The following is a 19,014-nucleotide window of genomic DNA, read 5'->3' as shown; positions in this document are numbered from 1 at the left end:
AATCTTGCTTAAAATATTAAAGAAATGTGTCATCTTTAACTTTGTGCCTTTTGGAAATCAGGTAATCTTTTACTCACTTAGCTATTCACAGTAACAGAAATTTTGACCAGGGGTGCCCAAACTTTTGCATGCCATTGTATATACTTACCGTAATTCACTGTTTTTTCCCTATTATTATGTATTGTATTGTACTGCTGCCACATAGTCAATAAATTTCATGACATGCTCTAGTGATATTAAATCTGATTCTGGTAAACTCCTGCTCCTGTGCTCATGTTTTCATTTTGTGTTTTGTATGTTTTAAGAGTGAAGGCATTTGAAAGAGATTGCAAAGTGCTTTATAAATGCAAACTCTTAATTTAATACTACATTACTTCAAATTCAAGCTCAGTGTTTGCTTTGGAGCTCAATATTTGGAGAACAACCAGGTGTTCTAATGTGCCAGAAATTCCCACTGCTTAGAATTTTTTCCCTCTCTTTTCTAATTCATGCTGAATGAAACTTATTACAATTTTTTGATGCAAGTGTTTAGTAGTAAAATTTTAAAAATCTGGAAATAATCAGCAATATCTTGGACTTACCTCTGCTGACACACACCTAATTCAACACAATTCAGCCCGAAATGTCAACTGCGCTTTTTTCCATAGAAGCGGCCTGACTTGCAAATTTCCTCCAGCATTTTGTGTGTGTTGCTTGGATTTTCAGCATCTGCAGATTTTTTCTTGTTTGCGACAAACCTAATACACTTTTGATTAACTGTGGCTTTTGAAATCAGTGTTGTGAGTGTCAGCGGTAGTTTTCTTAGAAAATAATTAATTCCTGAACCACTGAAATCCATGTGAAAATCACAATATTAAGACCAACTCATTGAAAGCTATAAAAAGTAAAATTCCCACCTATTGGCCTCATTTCCGGGTCATAAGATTTATCTGTATTTTTAAAGCAGTTGAAGTTCTTCCTTCGATATGATCTCTCCTGCAGCACTCCCTGAAATGGGAAGTCATCAGTCACTGAAGTAATTAAACCAAGCTCAATTATTTTTAATTCACTGAGCACTCAATTAACCTATCATATCTTTAGTTCACCAAACATTAAGCCTGATTTCAGTAGCTGATGGTAAAAGTACATGGTTAAAAGGCACTGAAATATTAACAGAAGAATCTTACTATAACATTATTATTTTCTCATAAAATTTATTTTCTAATTAGCACAGCCTTAGATCTGCATATAGATCTTGAGGACCTCAAAACTGACAATTTTCAATAGGAGTGACTCAACTTCTTTTAAAGTAGAGAAAAATAGGCTATTCAGAAAAATAGCTGAATTTGCATATTTCCTAGTATATTGCACATTAGCTAACCGGGGTATAATCCAAGCATACTTTTTTAAAAAAAAGAAAACTTCCTCATAGAAGTTTCTGAACTACACCATTGAAAGCACCTTACATGCAGATGTATATCAGTAAAAAAATGACATTAATGCATTGACAAGTAGAAGAAAGAAAATGATAAGAAATATCTAGTGTATGTAAGGTTAACAGATCTGCAGGACTTCTAAAAATACCATCTTTAATAAATTGAATAAGCAAAGGGACATCTGTTCAACTAAAACAATAGTTTTATCATTGGCTTAATAATGTATTTTGCACCAATATTTTCATTCAGTTCTTTTGTCTGGTAGATCTTGTTAAATATTTCTCTCTGAGTGAAGATTTTCCTAATTTGTGCTTTAGTTTTACATTCTTCAGTCAGGAGGTAAGGAAATCTAAGGCGTTCATTCAAAAATAATAAAGCAACAGTAATATTTTGTCTAAATCTCAAAATTTTCTAGCGTAAATAGTTAAAAAGATCTGGAAATATTCAGCAACATTATTGTACTTACCTTTAGAGGTCGAGATTAAATTTGTCTTCCAAGTGATGTTACTGCATAGAATCCTGTTGAAATTAATTGAGGAATTGTTCAAAGAAAACTGACCACAAATGTCTCACTGTCACACCTTGACTACAGGCCAATTCTGATTCAGAATCCCAATCACATTATTGCCAGTACATAAAATATCCCAGAAATGATGAAACACAGGACAATACCATAACAGGCAGCACAACTGCAACCAACAATTTACAAGACAATAGTACAAACAGCCATGTGCGATCGGCACCGAGCAGAACTGCCACATGCACAGAAGTTAATAATCAAACTTAAATAAATGTGAACATATGAACAGACTCAATAATTATCAACAATTCAGAAGAAAATATGATGTCAAACCATGTGGTGTTGATCCTAAACTGAGACTTTACATTTACAGGTACTTGGAGGATTGATTAGCTAAGTAGCATTACTTTATTCTCTAGTCATCTTGCTGAGTACAAGATTTTCGTATTTACAAAGTCATCACAAGAGAATGCTTGTACTTATGTGTGGAATCTCCCACTGTGGACAGGAGTGATTGATTATACAAACATTTCCCACATTTCTGTAAGAAGTTTGCTATGTTGCTGCAAATAGTGTTGTAAGTCAATGAACCCAGCTCAAAGCAAACACTGCAGTGCACAACAGCAACAAATTGTAGAAGCCCGTGCCAAGTAATTAATGTTTGAGGCTTCAGGAGGATATACATACTGTATGTTAGCAAGTAAAAATCAAAGAACTATAGATGCTGGGAATCTGAAATAAAAACAGAAAATTCAGGACCTGTGGGAAAAAAAACTATTTTTTTCAGCTCAGAGACCCCTCATCAGCATTTTTGGCTTTTGTTTTAGCTTCACATCTGTAAATATTAATATTTCACTTACTTGTTGAATTCACTGCCACCTCTCTTCCAGGAGTGCTTAATCTGAAGATGTTCTACACTGATCCATGAATGTCTCTCTTGCCTTGTTCATTTTCTCAGGCGTCTCATTCCCATGTTGTCTGTGAGAACCTGTTCACCAAAACCCGTTTCTACAGTACATCTCTCTCCTAGGCACATTTATCCTGCTCCAACTTATCACTTAATAATTCCAACTGAAATTTCGTCTTTCACAATTTGGACCCACCCATGTTCAAAGGTATGTTGAAACTTTAAAAAGTTGCTTGAAGACCTGGTGTTGTAATATTTCTGTTGCGTAACACACAAACAAATAACTAATCTTAACCTGTTAGTATTGTTTAATATAGTATTTACATTGATTGTTATAACTCCAGTTGCTGAGGGAACTGCACTATATTGAAAGTCAAACCAGGGTAGGACATACACAGGAATAACAATGGTCTGGGTAGTTTTGTAGAACAGAGGGACGTGGGCATACAAGCACATAGTTCCTTGAAAATAGTAACATAACTACACATGGCAATGAAGGTAATTGGCATGCTGGCCTTCAGCATAGAGTCATAGAACACTACAGCACAGAAACAGACCCTTTGGCCCATCTAGTTAGTGCATGAATCATTAATTTTCCTAGCCCTATCGACCTGCACCTGGACCATAGCCATCCATGTCTCTCACATCCATGTACCTATACAAATGTTGAAATTGACCCTGCATCCATCACTTGCACTGGCAACTCATTCCACACTGTCACCATCCTCTGAGTGAAAAAAATTCCCCTACATGTTCTCCTTAAACATTTCATCGTTCTCCTTCACCCCATGACCTCTAGTTGTAGTCTCATCCAACCTCAGTGGAAAAAGCCTGCTTGCATTTACCCTGTATATACCCATCATACCCTGTGTATTCCTCTATGAAATCTCACCTCAGTCTTCCAGAGAATCAAGTTCTAGCCTATTGAACCTTTCCCTATAACTCAGGACATCAAGTCCCGGCAACATCCTTAGAAATGTTCTCTGTATTCTTTCAATCTCATTGACACCTTTCCTGTAGGTAGGTGACCAAAATTTCACACAATGCTCCACATTAGGCCTCAGCAATGTCTTATAAAACATCCACAAAACATGCCAGCTCCTGTGCTCAGGATTTATGAAGGCCAATGTGCCAAAAGCTTTCTTTACAACCCTACGTACCCGTGCGCCACTTTCAAGGAATTATGGATCTGTATTCCCAGATCCCTCTGTTCTACCGCATTCCTCAGTCCCCTACCGCACACCATATAAGACCTACCCTGGTTGGTCCTCCCAAAGTGTAACACCTCACAGTTGTCTACATTAAGATCCATCTGCTATTTTCTAGTCCATTTTCACAGCTGGTCCAGATCTTGCTGCAAGCTTTGATAGTCTTCCTCGCATCCAGTACACCCCCAATCTTGGTGTCATTCGCAAATTTGCCGACATAGCTTACCATATTAACATCCAGATTGTTCATATAGATGACAAACAACAATGGACGCAGCACTGATCCCTGCAGCACACCACTCCAGTCAGAGAGGCAACGATCTATAACCACACCCGACTTCTTCTGCGAAGTCAATGTTTGATCTAATTTACTGTCTTATCTTGAATGCCAGGCAACTGAACCTTCCTGACGAACCTCCCACACGAGACCTGTCAAGTGCCTTGCTAAAGCTCACATAAGTAACATCCACTGCCTTGCCTTCATCGACTTTCACGGTAGCTTCCATGAAAAACTCTATAAGATTGGTTAGACACAACCTACCACACAGAGTCATGAAGACAATCCTTCTGAGGAGACAGATCTCAAAGTTGTATACTGTATTTGAACTTTGGTAATAAATGTAATTTGAACTTTGAACTTAATCTGTCCCTGTCTATGTCGCATCCGGAATTATTTCCAGTTAGCGGACGATTCCCTTCACGCCGTTCTAACATACTGGGAAATCGCGTACGAGGCAAGTTGCAGCAGTGGTTTGCCATTGCCTTCTGCTGAGTGAGTTTTTTTTTTAAAGAGATCACCAGCTCTTACATGTCCGTTCCCTTAGAATGCCTTCCAACAACTTTCTCCTTACTGACTGCAGGCTCACCGGCCTATAATTTCCTGGATTATTCTCAGAGGCTTTCTTAAACTACGGAACAACATAGCTATCTCCAATCCTCCAGCACCTCACCTGTGGCTAAGGATGTTTTAACTATCTCGTCTGGGGTCCCTGCATTTTCTGCACTAGTTTCCCACAGGTTCTGAGGGAACACATTGTCAGGCCCTGGGAATTTATCCACCTCAATTTACCTAAAGGTAGCAAACACCTCCTCTTCAAGTACCTCATTTATCCTCGTCTGCCTACACCTGCCATGTGCTTCCTTCTTTTTCTTAACCAGGCCCTCAATATCTCTCGAAAACCAAGGTTCTTTAAACCTGTTATCTTCACCTTTTATTCTTACAGGAACATGCTAGCTCTTTACTCTCAAAATTTCACTTTTGAAGGCCTTCTACTGACCAAGTACATCTTTGCCAGAAAACAGCCTGTCCCAATCCACACTTGCCGGATCCTTTCTGATACCATCAAAATTGGCCTTTCTCCAATTTATAATCTCTACCCGAGGACCAGACCTAATCTTTTCCATATTTGCCTTCACAAAGTTCTGTCATCTGCCCTGTCTCATTCCATGAAAGGAGATTTACTAACACACACAGAATGCTGGAGGAACTCAGCAGGCCAGGCAGCATCAATGGAAGAAATCGGTTGACGTTTTGGGCTGAGACCCTTCAGCCGGATTGGAGTAAAAAAGGTTGAGGAGTAGAGTTAAAAGGTGGGAGGGGAAGGAGACGCACAATTTGATAGGAGAAATCGGGAGGGAGAAGGGTAACGTAAAGAGCTGGGAAGTTGATTGGTGAAAGAGATACAGGGCTGGAGAATGGGAAGCCTGATAGGAGAGGACAGAAGTGCCTAGAAGAAAGAAAGGAGGGGGGGAGCACCAGAGAGAGGCGATGGGCAGGCAAGGAGGAAAGGTGAGAGAGGGAAAAGTGGATGGGGAAAGGTGAAGGAAAGGAGGGAGGTCCATAACTGGAAGTTCGAGAAATCGATGTTCATGCGATCAGGTTGGAGGATACCCAGAGAGAATATAAGGCATTGTTCCTCCACCCTGAGTGTGGCCTCATCATGACAGTGGATAGACATATTGGAATGGGAATGGGTGGCCACTGGAAGATCCTGCTTATTCTGACAGACGGAGCATAGGTGTTCAGTGAAGCGGTCTCCCAATCTACACCAAGTCTCACCAATAAACTAGAGGTCACACCGGGAGCACTGGACACACTGTTTGATCCCAACAGACTCAGAGGTGAAGTTTCACCTCACCTGGAAGGACTGTTTGGAGCCCTGAATGGGAGTGAGGGAGGAGGTGTAGAGGTAGGTGTAGTAATTGTTCCGCTTGCAAAGATAAGTGCCAGGAGGGAGATCTGACTGAGTTCCTCTGGTATTTTGTGTACATCGCTTGGATTTCCAGCATCTGCAGATTTTCTCTTGTTTGTGATTAGTCCCAACATATTCGACCTTTTGATTCCTGACTTGTACGTAGGCTTAACAACATCTTTCTCCAAAACCTATTCTAGAGTTCTGGTTCTATCTGGTCTAGAATTCTCATTCCCATTCTGCCGAAACTCTAATTTAACACCCCCCACCCCTGTATAGCAGTAGCAAACCTTCCTGCTACAATATTAGTCCCCCTGCAGTTCAGGTACAAACCATTCCCTCTGTAAGGGTCCCATCTTGCCTGGAAGAGAGCCCAATGATCCAAAAATCTGAAGTCCTCCCTCCTATACCAACTCCTTAGTCATGTGTTAAACTGTGTGATCTTCCTACTTCTGTCCTCACCAGCATGTGGCATGGGTAGCAATCCTGAGAGAACTCTGAAGGTCCTGTCCCTTAACTTAGCACCTAACTCCCTGAACTCACTTTGCAAGATCTCGCCACCCACGCGACCCATGTCGTTGGTACCGAGTGGACCACAGCCCTCGCAATTAAGAATGCTGCGGACTCAGTCCAAGATGTCCCTGACCCTGGCACCCAGGAGGCACCAAACCATCCGGGAATCTTCTTGTTGTCTGCAGAATCTACATTCCATTCCCCAAACCAACAAATCCGCTATCATTACTGCTCACCTCTTCTCCGGTCTTCCCTTATGAGCCATAGAGCCAGATTCAGTACCAGATAGCTGACCACTGTGGCTTTCCTCTGCGAGGTCATCCTCCCACACCCTGCACCCCCAACAGTATCCAAACCTGTTGTTCTGATGTATGGGTGGTCTATCCCCTTTCTGCTTCCTGATGGCCATCCATTTACCTTTGTCTCTTTTGTGTGCAGAAGTCAGGTACTGAGTGTAGAATTGGGAATGCTATACCCTTGAATCTTCCAGTGTCTCAGACGGCTACGTCAATGAGAAATGCACTTGGCTGCAGTTCCTTACTGGCCATGTTAGGAAACCGGAGCTGAAGCTCGACGTCCATCTTTGAGAATGAGTTGGTATTTCGGAGATTCAGGGAGTCACGCCTAAGTTAAAGGCGGCCGGTGATTGTGTAGCAGCCAGGAGAGGGATAGGGAATAGTCAGACAACGCAGAGTGCCCTTGTAGCCACCCCCCTCAATGACTAGTGTTATGGATGCTGTTACTCTGTGGATACTTGGGAGGGATGACTTACCAAGGGAAAGCTGATGGTCTTTGGCAATGAGCCTGGTTCTGCGGCTCAGAAGAGAAGAGGGGAGAAGTGGAGAGAGGTAGTGAAAAGGGATTCAACAGGCAGAAAATTCTGTGAAAGAGATCCCGGATATCATGTTACTTCCCAGGTGCCAGGGTCCGAGATCAGGTCCACAGCATTCTTAAGGGGGATGGTGATCAGTCAGAAGTCATGGCGCATATTGATACCTACAAAATAGCAAGGAAAAGAGATGAGGTCCTAAAGGGAGAAGGCTAAAACGCAGGTCCTCAAGCAAAGTAGTCTCCGGATTGCTGCCTATACCATGAAGGTAAGAATAGGATGATATGACAGATGACTCTGTGGCTTAAGAATTGCTGCAGGGGCAGGGTTTTTGATGTGTCGATCATTTGGATCTCTTCTGGAGAAGTTGCGACCCGTACAAAAGGGACAAGTTACAATGGAGCCCGAGGGGGACCAATGTCCTTGTGGTCAGGTTTTCTAGAACTGTTTGGGAAGGTTTTAACAAATTTGGTAGAGGATAGGAACCATAGAGATAGGTCAGAGGATGGAGCAGTTGGTGTAATGGTAGATGCAATATATAGAGAAAAGGATAGGCAGTAGGTAGGGCATAATTCAGTCAGCAAGATGGTTTGAAAAATGTCTACTTTAATGTGATAAGTATCAGGAACAAGGGTGATCAATGTAGAGAACGAACCTATACATGGAACAATGACATTGTGGCCATTACATTGGCTGTCACAAGGGCAGGAATGGCTGCTGGATGTCCAGGAGTTTGGCTATCTCAAGAGAGATTGAGGTAGAAGTAAAAGAGGAGGGTGGAGAGTGGCATTGCTAATCAGGGATAGTATCACAACTTAAAAACAGAGAACATCGATTGACAACTGAGTCAGTGTGGGTGGAAGAAGGAAACAGGAAGGGAGCAACCACGCTATTGGGAGTATTCTATGGACCCCTCAATGGCCTCAGAGACACCAAGGAGCAGAATGTGTGGCAGATTTTGGAAGGGTATAAAAATAACAGGGTTGTTGTCATGGGTGACTTCAACTTCCCTGAAACTGATTGGCACCTCCTTCGGATGGGCAGAATTTGTTAGGTCTGTCCAATAAGATTTCCTGACACCTCGTATTCAGTCTGGGTAGCTTCCAACCTGACATCAATGAACATCGATTTCTCTAACTTCCAGTAATTTCTCCCCCTTCCCCTTCTCTCTTGACCCCTTCTCCATACTGGCTCCTGTCTTACCACCTTCTCTTCTGCTCACTTGCCCATCACCTCCCTCTGGTGAGCCTTTCTCCCATGGTCCATTCTCCTCTATCAAATTCCTTCTTCTTCAGCCCTTTACCTTTTCCACCTAGAACCTCCCAGCATCTCGCTTCATCCACTCTCCACCAACCACCTACCTTCCACTTACCTGGCTTTTACCCCTTCCCCTCCCTCCCACCCTCATCATTCTGGCTTCTTCCCCTTTCTTTCCTGTCCTGATGAAGGGTCTTGGCCTGAAATGTTGACTGTTTTCCCTCTCATAGATAGCTGCCTGACCTGCCGAGTTCCTCCGGCTTTCTGGGTTGGGGGATTTGTTATAAATTTAAAAGGAGACACAATTACAAAACAAGTAGATTTCAAACAATTTTCATATTAGTAGAGAACAGAGGAGTATGATGGGCAGATATTTGTAGTCAAAGCATCATAGAAATGTACTGCCCAGGAACAGGTTCTTCAGCCCGTCCACTCCGTGCTGAACCATTTAAGCTGCCTACTCCCATCGACCTGCACCCAGATCATGGCCCTCCCTACCCATCCCATCCATAGACCTATCCAAACTTCTCTTCAGTGTTGAAATTGAGCTCACATGCATCACTTGCACTGGACGCTCATTCCTCACTCTCACTGCCCTCTGAGTGAAGATGTTTCCCCTCATGATCCCCTTGAACCTTTCACCTTTCACCCTTAACCCATGATCTCTACTTTTAGTCCCACCCACCCTCAGTGGAAGAAGCCTGCTTACATTTACCCTATCTATACCCCTCATAATTTTATATACCTCTATCAAATCTCTTCTCAATTTTCTACAGTCTAAGGATAAATTTAAATTTTCTCACCTACCACCCAGTCAGCCTCTGCGTCCAGCATATAATTCTCCGTACCTTCCGCCAACTCCAACAGGATCCCACCACCAAGCACATCTTTCCCTCCCATCTCCCACTTTCTGCTTTCCACTGGGATCACTTTCTACATGACCTTCTTGTCCATAATCCCTCCTCACTGATCTCCCTCCTGGCACTTGTCCTTGCAAGCAGAACAAGTGCTACACCTGCCCCTACATCTCTTCCCTCACTACCATTCAGGGCCCAAAACAGTCCTTCCAGTTGAGGCGACATTGCACCTGTGAGTCTTTTGAGGTCATGTATTGTATCGGGTGCTCCTGGTGTGGACTCCTGTATATCAGTGAGACTCAACATAGATTGGGAGAATTCTTTGCTGAGCACCTATGCTCCATCCAGCAGAAAAAGCGGTATTTCCCAGTGACACCCATTTTAATTACACTTCCCATTTCCATTCCCATTCTGACTCGTCAGTCCATGGCCTCCTCTACTGTTGCAATGAGGCCGCATTCAGGTTGGAGGAGCAATACCTTATATTCCGTCTGTGTAGCCTCCAAACTAATGGCATAAACATTGATTTCTTGAACTTCTGGTAATGACCCCCTTCCTCTCCTTCACCATTACCCAACTCCCTTTTCCCCTCTCACCTTATCTCCTTGTAGGCCCATCATCTCCCTCTGGTGCTCCTCCCCATTTTCTCTCTTCCATGACCTCCTGTCCTCTCCTATTAGATTCCTTGTTCTCCAGCCCTGTATCTCTTTCACCAATCAACTTCCCAGCTCTTTACTTCACCCTTCCCCATCCTAGTTTCACCTATCACCTTCTGTTTCTTCCTCCCCTTCCTCCACCTTCTTCCTTTCACTCCTCATCCTTTTTTCTCCAGTCCTGATGAAAGGTCCTGGTGTGAAACATTGACTGTACTCTTTTCCATAGATGCTGCCTGGCCTGCTGAGTTCCTCCAGCATTTTGTGTGTGTTGCTTGGATTTCCAGCATCTGTAGACTTTCTCTTGTTTGTGATTAGCTTACCAACATCTTGTACAACTTGAACATAATATTCCATCTCCTGTACTCAATAGTTTGATTTATGAAGGCCAATGTGCCAAGATCTTTCTTTATGACCCTGTCTACCTGTGCTGCCACTTTATGTGAATTATGGACCTGTATTCCTAGGTCACTTTGTTCTATAGCACTCCTCGGTGCCCTGCAGTTCATGGTGTGAGACCTACCGAAGTGCAACACTTCACTCTTGTCTGCCTTAAATTCCATCTGCCGTTTCTCAGCCCGTTTTTCCAGCTGGTCCAAAAGCAACTGCAAGCTCTGGTAGTCTTCCTCACGTCCACTTCACCTCAGTCTTGGTCTCATCTGAAAATGTGCTGATCCAGTTTACCGCGTTATCATCCAGTTCATTGATTTGGAATGCACAATAATGGACCCAGCACTGATCCCTGATGCACTCCACTAGTCCCAGGCCTCCAGTCAGCAAGGCAACCATCTACTACCACTCTCTGGCTTCTCCCACAAATCCAATGTCTAATCCAAGTTACCACCTCATCTTGAAAGCTTATCGACTGAACCTTCTTGACCAACCTCCCATGCGGGACCTTGTCAAATGCCTTGCTAAGGTCCATGTATGTAACATCCACTGCCTTGCCTTTATCAACTTTGCTGGTAACTTGCTTGAAAGATTGGTTGTACATAACCTACCATGCACAAAGCCATGCTGACCATCCTTAATCAGTCCATGTCTATCCAATACTTATACACAGTCCCTTAGAATACCTTTCAATAACTTTCCCATTACTGATGTCAGGTTGACCAGTCTACACGTAATATCCTTGTTTATTCTTAGAGACTTTCTTTAACAGTGAAACAACATTAGCTATCCTCCAGTCCTCTGGTACCTCTCCTGTCACCAAGGATGATTTACGTATCTCTGCTAGGGCCCCTGTGATTTCTGCCCTTGTCTCCCACAGGGTCCTAGGGTACACCTTGTTAGGCTCTGGGCATTTATCCACTCGAATTTGCCTCAAAACAGCAAACACCTCCTCCTCTATAATCTGTACAGGGCCCATGAAGTTGATGCCACTTTGCTTCACTTCTATAGAATCTGTGTCAGTCTCCAGAGTGAATACAGATGCAAAAAATCCATTCAAGATCTCCTCCACGTCTTTTGGCTCCATGCATGGATTACCATTCTGATCTTCCAGAGGACCAGTTTTGTCCCTTGCAAACCTTTAGCATTATATTTATGCATGTACGAAAGAAACAAAATCTTCAGGATGTAGCAAAATATGTTGGATGATGTCTATCCCAAGTTATACCACACTGGAAGCACCGACACAAGTCAGATTAATACCACCCTTTTCTGATAATTAGCATGGAATACAAATGTAATCTTGCTGCATTGTCAAGATTCCAAATACAAATTGAAATCTAACATGTCATCACAGATTTTCTGAGAATTCTTTTACATTAACATAAAGAATAGGAACAGTAGTAACTGCTGTTGTTTCTTATTGAACTGTTCTTTTCATCCTGTAAAATTCCATTTAGACAACTCATCTTTTTCTGACCTAGTCATCAGTTTAGGTGAGAAGCAAAACTTTTATTATGGGGTTTAACACATTTCATCGGTTGTAGAAACATTCTGCAAAATTATCTATATCTAAAGCCAAATTAATAATAGAAAAGCCCGGATTATTTACCTGACCTCACATTATGCACTGTGAACATGTCAACCTCAGGGTCCATAGAAACAAATATAAACTGGAGAACATTAAATTATTCTTCCCTTTACTCCACAATAAAGCTGAATTCTATTTTTGACAGTATCTTGAAGAAATTGCTCTATAATTATGAATTTAAATGGCATAGTCCACATATTTGTGACTCCTAGATATACAGTATAATCTTAATTTGTGTACGTCTCTTGCTACTCAGATCTTGCAATCTCATTTTTTTTTACACTCAGCTTTGTCACAGAAAGATATCCTGAAATACACCATTACAATACAGATTTTAAAAAAAGACACTGAACAAAAATTATTGAAGGGTAGTACTGTCCAAAAGTTTCATCAAAATGTTGGGTTTTACAGTAAGCTGTTAAAGGGAGAGTGAGCTTAGAGAAAGGAAAACAATGTGTAGGGTAAAGGCAGCTGAAAGCTAGTCGCTTAGGAGGAGAGGGGAGCGAAATGGTTGCAGGCAGTGAGTTCCAGCCCCCTAATATCCTGTGTTAAAAGTTGTTCTCTTCATGGCCTCTCTAATCCTTCTACTAATAAATCTGCTTCTGCTGGTTGCTGCATATCTAATAAAGGTTCGCCAGAGTAAATCAATTTTTCATACTAAGTCAGACTGGAAAAGAAGGAAGCGATCATTCTGAAGCTTTGTTGGCAGCATTTGTCGTCTAACTGGAAAAACTAGTGTAATACGTTTCTTTTATTACAGCCAAACCCAATGAAAATCACATGAAACATTTTTCACCTGCATTATTCTTTATCCTCACTAAATGCTCCCACTACAGGACTTGTAATTTTAACTTCTGAACTCTTTTTTCATGTAAAACAATCTGGATTCCAAGACTGGTCGATTCTCCAAACAAAGGGCGGACTGTACTCCAAGCCACACCTTTCCTCACCGTAGCTTCACGTTATTGTTAACCACAGTGCAAGAGAATGTGCACAAAGCAGGTTATTGGCATGCAAGCTAAGATTTGCAGGTGGGTATAAAACAAGGGGAATAAAGTAGGAGGAAATCTCTGAATAATACAAAAATGGTTTGAAACAATTCAATCAGGGACTCAGTTTTGAACATACTTGATTTTGGAACAAACACAGTGTTGAATCATGAAATACAGACATTTATTAATTATGTGTTATCTATGAAATAGCATTTTAAATACATTGGTGATTTATTATAAAAATCAGGCATTGCGTTACCAATTTTTTTTTTGTTCATACAGGGCCAATAATTATTCTTCTATTTCACCTCAGAGTCTAACCAACTGGGGCTCAATTCAATGGAGACTGAAGCAAGGAGAAATTTGTTTGCATCTAGCCATGAGCAATGAGCATACAGCCTTTTAGTCAAAGTATTACTGAGGGAGGCTTGCATCAGTAGCTCAGGCCTGTTTATCCCATTTTTGTGAGGTACTTGGTTGGCGTGGCTGCAATTTGTGCATTCATTTTCCTCTAACTGTGCGTTAAACGTATATAATTTAATGAGTGTCAGGACTTAAGAAGTTCAGCATTAACAGATGCCCTGACTCCACTCCCAAAAGGGATTTGCCCTTTATTACAAGCACAGATGGAAATCAATGCACAGATTCTCAGTCACTGCCTGGAGAACCTTTTGAAACAGTGTGTAGAAAATCCTACTGGTATAATATGTTGTTTTTATTACAGGCAGCTATGATGAAAATCACGTGAAAGATTTTCAAATGTTTTCCTGCAGCAAAACTCAACTCTTCAGGCCAAAAACAAAATACCTGCAATCCGAAACTTCAGGTTTAATCAGTAAAATGATTTGAGGCACTATACAAAATAACAGTACAACAGATTGCTTTTGCAAATAAAAGGTATTAATTTGAATTACTGATGAGAAACTTAATTGCTGCAATAGGAGTTGAGTTCCTGTAGTGAAAAACTGCGTTTCTCAATGCCCAAAGCTCTTCTGCTTTCTAAGGCCTAAGTCAAAAGTGTTACAGAATATTCTCCTCTTGCCTGAACATTCCCCCCTTTACAATGGCATACCACAACTGCAGAACATATCAGCTGGAAGAAGCTTTGCGAGTGAAGGATTCACTGATAAGATAACAAGAAGGACAAAGGTGATTTGTGCAGAGGAAAACTGAAGCCCAGGAACTTCTCTCAAAATCAAACATCATCCTCACTGTAGCTTTTAAAGGAACTGGAGCCCAAAGGTGCAGAGAGTTGTAAGCAGATGCTGTCTTTGCAGTCCACATCCAGAGAATATAAAATAATTGCCTATCTTCAACCCATAGGACTTAGTCAACATTTGTAAGTGGCCTCTACTTTGAAACTTTTTTTGATTCATTGATGATGGAAAGTTCATAAAGACTTTGTTTTTCATTTTTATGTTCTAAATACTGTGAAAGGAAATAGTGAAGATGTGAAATGCTCAGGAGCTAATTTTGAAGTTGTTCCCTGTTGATAATAAATATTTTGATGGTTTGCTCTGTAAATGGACACATTGTAGCTGCAATCCAGGTGAGGCGACGCCGGGGGCGGTGTAGCGCGACATCCGTGCTCGGTTGGAGGTGGCCTCCCCCATCAATGCTGCCTCCCAGTGTTGGATCTGTGGAATTGCAGGCTGGGCTGCCAGGAACCATCAATTTGCAGGACTTGTTGCTCAGGGTCTTGGATGAAAAATGTGTTTTCTTGTGTGACCATGTTCTCATTCTCTTTCTCGCTATTTTGAATGTGTGTGCGTGTGTGTGTTTCTGTGCCTTGACCCCAAAAGAACACTGTCTTGTTCGGCTGTATCCATGTATGGTTGAAGGATAATTAAACTTGATTTGATTTGACATTGTACATACTAGAATATCATAGACTCACATAATCTTTAAAACTTCTAGGTCACTCCTAGCCTTCTTTGCGTCATGGAAAAGAAAGTTAGCCAATCCATTTTCCCCATAACTAAAATCCCCTAATTCAGACACCATTCTTTATAAAACTCCGGTTAGGCCACATCTGGAGTATTTCATACAGTTCTGGTCGCCCCACTATAGAAAGGATGTCGAGTCTTTGGAGAGGGTGCAGAAGAGGTTTATCTGGGTGCTGCCTGATTTAGAGGGCACGTGCTATCATGAGAGACTGGATAAAGATAGGCTGTTTTCTCTGGAGTGGCAGAGGGTGAGGGAGATCTGATAGAGGCTTATAAGATTATGAGGGACATAGATAGAGTAGACGGGGAGTATCTATTTCCCGGGGTTGAAATGTCCGACACCAGAGGGCATGCATTGAATGCGAGGGGTGTAGGTTCAAGGGGGATGTGAGGGGTAAGTTATTTACTCAGAGTCGCGGATGCCTGGAATGCGCTGCCTGGTACGGTGATAGAGGACTTTAAGACACATTTGGATAAACAAATGGATGTAAGGAAGATGGAGGGCTATAGACATTGGGTAGGTAGGAAGGATTAGTGTTTGCGTGTTTGATTGTTTTTTAGCTGGTTTGGCCTAACATTGCGGGCTGAATGGCCTGTTCCTGTCCTGTACTCTTCTACGTTTTATGTTCTATGAATCTCTTCTACACCTCTGCCAGCACAAAATGCTGCCACTTCCTTCTGGCAATGTGGTGACCAAAACTCCACACAGGACTCCAGTGTTGGCCAGTGTTTTGTGAAGTTACAACATAACGCTACAAAACTTTTATATGTTCTCTGTCCTGATTCATGAAAGTATGTGTGCTATATGGTTTCCTCACTACCCTATTACACTTTCTGAGAACTATGGTTTTGACCGCTAGGTTGCCCTGTCCATCAATAACCCTTAGTGGCCTACCAGTTACTGCCTATGTCCTACCTCCACTTGACTTCGCAAAATACTCCACCTTGCCCTTGATGGAATTAAATACCATTTGCTGTGGCATTAGATGATCATCCTTACAATCGACACAACCTCCAAGTTTTACATTATCTGTAAGTTTACAAATCATACCTATATTTGGAAGCAACAATGGCTTCAGCAGCAATTCTTTGTCCACCACTAGTCACGGACTTCCAATCAAAAAAATATCCTTCCACCACTACCCTTTACCCCCCAACACCGAACCAATTTTGGATCCAGTTCACCGGCTTGCCTTGGATCTCATGCCTCAAACCTTAGACGAGTCTCCCTTTTATTGGATGGGTTCGTCCAGGTATTCTGGCCTCTTTCTACGTCCCAAAGATGTGCAAGTTAATTGGCCCTAGTGTGTGGCAAAAATGCTGAAGGAACTCTGCAAGTCTGGTAGCATACATGGAGGGAAACAAACAGTTAACGTTTCAGGCCAAAAGGAAGTTGTTTATTTCCCTTTACACTGTAGAAGTTGCCTGACCTGTTGAGCATTTTGTGTGCGTTGCTTGAGAAAGTGGTTGAAGCCGGTATATTTGATACATTTAAGAAGTATGCAGCAAAGTAGGTAAGAATTTAGAGGGATATGGGCTAAGTGCTGAGAAATTGGATTAACTTGTTTATTCATGTTGCTTAGCATGTAACAAAGTGCCTTCTTCCATGCTGTACAACTATGACTCTATGTAATATCCCAATATATATATATATATATTTAAAATTAGTTTCTTTTCCCATATATTTCCCACAGCCTATTGTCACTTGTATGGCTATTAACCCCTGGTTCTCCTGGCACCCCTACATACTAGGAGCAATTTGCCACAGCTAATTAAGCTATTTGCATGTCTTTAGGAAGGGAGAACAAGCTGGTGCACAGAGGAATTCCTCATGATCACAGAGAGAGTGTGCAGAGAGTACCCAAGGTCTGAAAGGAACCCAGGTTGAAGGAGCTCCAAATGCTGTGCCACTCCATGCAGACGGCTTCACTGTGGCCATTGATTCGTTTTCTTTTGTCTTCCATGTACTTTGCACAAATAAAGTAAGAAGCCGCAGAGAGTGATGGGGTCGGCTCAGTACGTCACGGGCCCATTCCTCTTCAGCATCAATTGTATGTACTTGAGACGCTGCTGCAAGAAATCAATATCTACCATCAAAGCTCCTCACCATCCAGGCCATGGTATCTTCTGGAATGGAGGTACAGAATCCTGAAGTCCCACAACACCATGTTCAAGGCAGCTACTTCCCTTCAACCATTCGGCTCTTGAAAAAACCTGTACGACTCTGATCACCAACTTAGCATAGCGAAAAATGCTGGGAAAGCTTTGCTCACTTTGCATTACAATGGACTTTATTTTTTCATACTAATTGTATTTTTTTCATGTAAAAATTGTGTATAATTTATGCTTAAATCATGTTTTTCCTATAAATGCTGCTTATGAGCCTTTGATGTTTCATTGCACCTGCACATGTATGTACATATGACAATAAATCCAAGGTTGACTTTGATGATCAGTAACGCCTGACTGCTGTTGCTGATCTGCATGTAGTACAAGGAAACTTTTCAATTCAGTCTACTCCCTTCCAAATGAAACTAATTTATAAAATTGACTCTGGAGTAAATGTGAAAAAATTTCTCGTAAAATGCTACCTTATGTTTTGAACCTTACTTAGCAGAACTCAATACTATGAAAACTTATTTCAACGGTGTAATAATTTGTTCTTCCGATTTAGGTTTTCCACATGCAAGGTAACCTTAATGATTACCTTTCAATTACATCCCATTTATAATGTAATCTGCAGATAAATTCCAGAAAATATTCTCATGTAATATAATGCTTTCATTTTCAAAAATGAAATAAGTATTTCAGAAGGATACAAAATAATGTTTCAATTCAAGTGGGTTATGACATTTCCTTTAGAGAAACAAGGAAGTGGAAGTAAATATGAAAGAACCTTCAACAATGCCAAACAACGGCCAAATTAAACCATATTTACCCTCCATAGTGACTGCAGTAAAATATCCGATCTCACCTGCTGTTCAGCTATCAAATCATCAGTGTCGCAGTATGAACAAGGTTTTTGTTCCTTCTGTCTTTCTGCTGTTCTTGAAGCTACCAAATTGAACTTGAGGTTCTGCTAATAACTAAAGGGGGAGGAGACTGAGGTAACAAGGTACTTGCAAACAAAAAGCCACACCTTTTTAACATGTTGTGTATGCATGAAAGAAACTTTCGTAGCTCATCTCCCCGTTGCAACAGTTGTAAACAGGAGTTGCCAAAACATCATTGGCTAAAACTGTTGCAAACTGATAGAGGCAAAGTTGTTGAATGTAGTTTTAACATTAAGAAATGGACAACTATAAAGTTAATTAACTGTCAAATTAAGTGTATGGAATTTAAATTGCATCTGCTCAAGTATAATTCAGTGGAACTGGAGCAAACAGCTGATGAGCAATAAATGGTTATTGGTATAGATTGCAAGCTTTAAATTAACAAAATGTATTGCTTATTTATTTTATTTATATGGAATATGAATTAGCAGAAATTGTAGTTACCATTGAAGTTACACTGTTTTACCCTTCCACTGAAAATTATTTTTTTATAATTTTCTAAGTCATTGAGAAAGTATGTTTACACATTTAAATTTGTCTTCTCTCTAGAATGATCAATTTTTTTTATTTTAGTCTTTGCACTTTGTAAAATGATGTTTGTAAGTAAATCATACCATTTCATAAAAGTAATTTCACAACTGAAGTTTCCATATAAAGATCTAACACTTTTACTTTTGATGTTACGATGACT

At 41.2% G+C, this 19,014-nt stretch overlaps 1 protein-coding gene across 7 annotated transcripts in view; it reads right to left on the bottom strand.

The window, feature by feature from the left end:
- LOC134356825 (protein FAM3C-like) overlaps positions 1-18,519 on the bottom strand; it is a 54,323-nt gene extending 35,804 nt beyond the window's left edge. The window contains exons 1-3 of one of the 7 annotated variants that reach the window (XM_063067998.1): positions 18,245-18,519; positions 1,882-1,934; positions 897-987 (exon numbers count right to left, since the gene is read on the bottom strand). Coding sequence is in view for 3 of the 7 variants with exons in the window: in XM_063068002.1 (XP_062924072.1) it covers positions 897-909 (13 nt within the window). In the remaining 4 variants the exon portion in view is untranslated. Of the gene's footprint in view, positions 1-896; positions 988-1,881; positions 1,935-2,795; positions 3,025-4,276; positions 4,378-18,244 lie in introns of those variants that run through there. The other 6 variants (XM_063067997.1, XM_063068002.1, XM_063067996.1 and 3 more) reach the window with 6 other exon arrangements.
- Positions 18,520-19,014: the final 495 nt, after the last annotated feature.

This window comes from Mobula hypostoma, chromosome 15 (genome assembly GCF_963921235.1).
Source record: "Mobula hypostoma chromosome 15, sMobHyp1.1, whole genome shotgun sequence".
Taxonomy (NCBI): Eukaryota; Metazoa; Chordata; class Chondrichthyes; order Myliobatiformes; family Myliobatidae; genus Mobula; species Mobula hypostoma.
The sequence above is the reverse complement of the archived record's forward strand: the minus strand, read 5'-3'. Positions and strand labels throughout refer to the sequence as shown.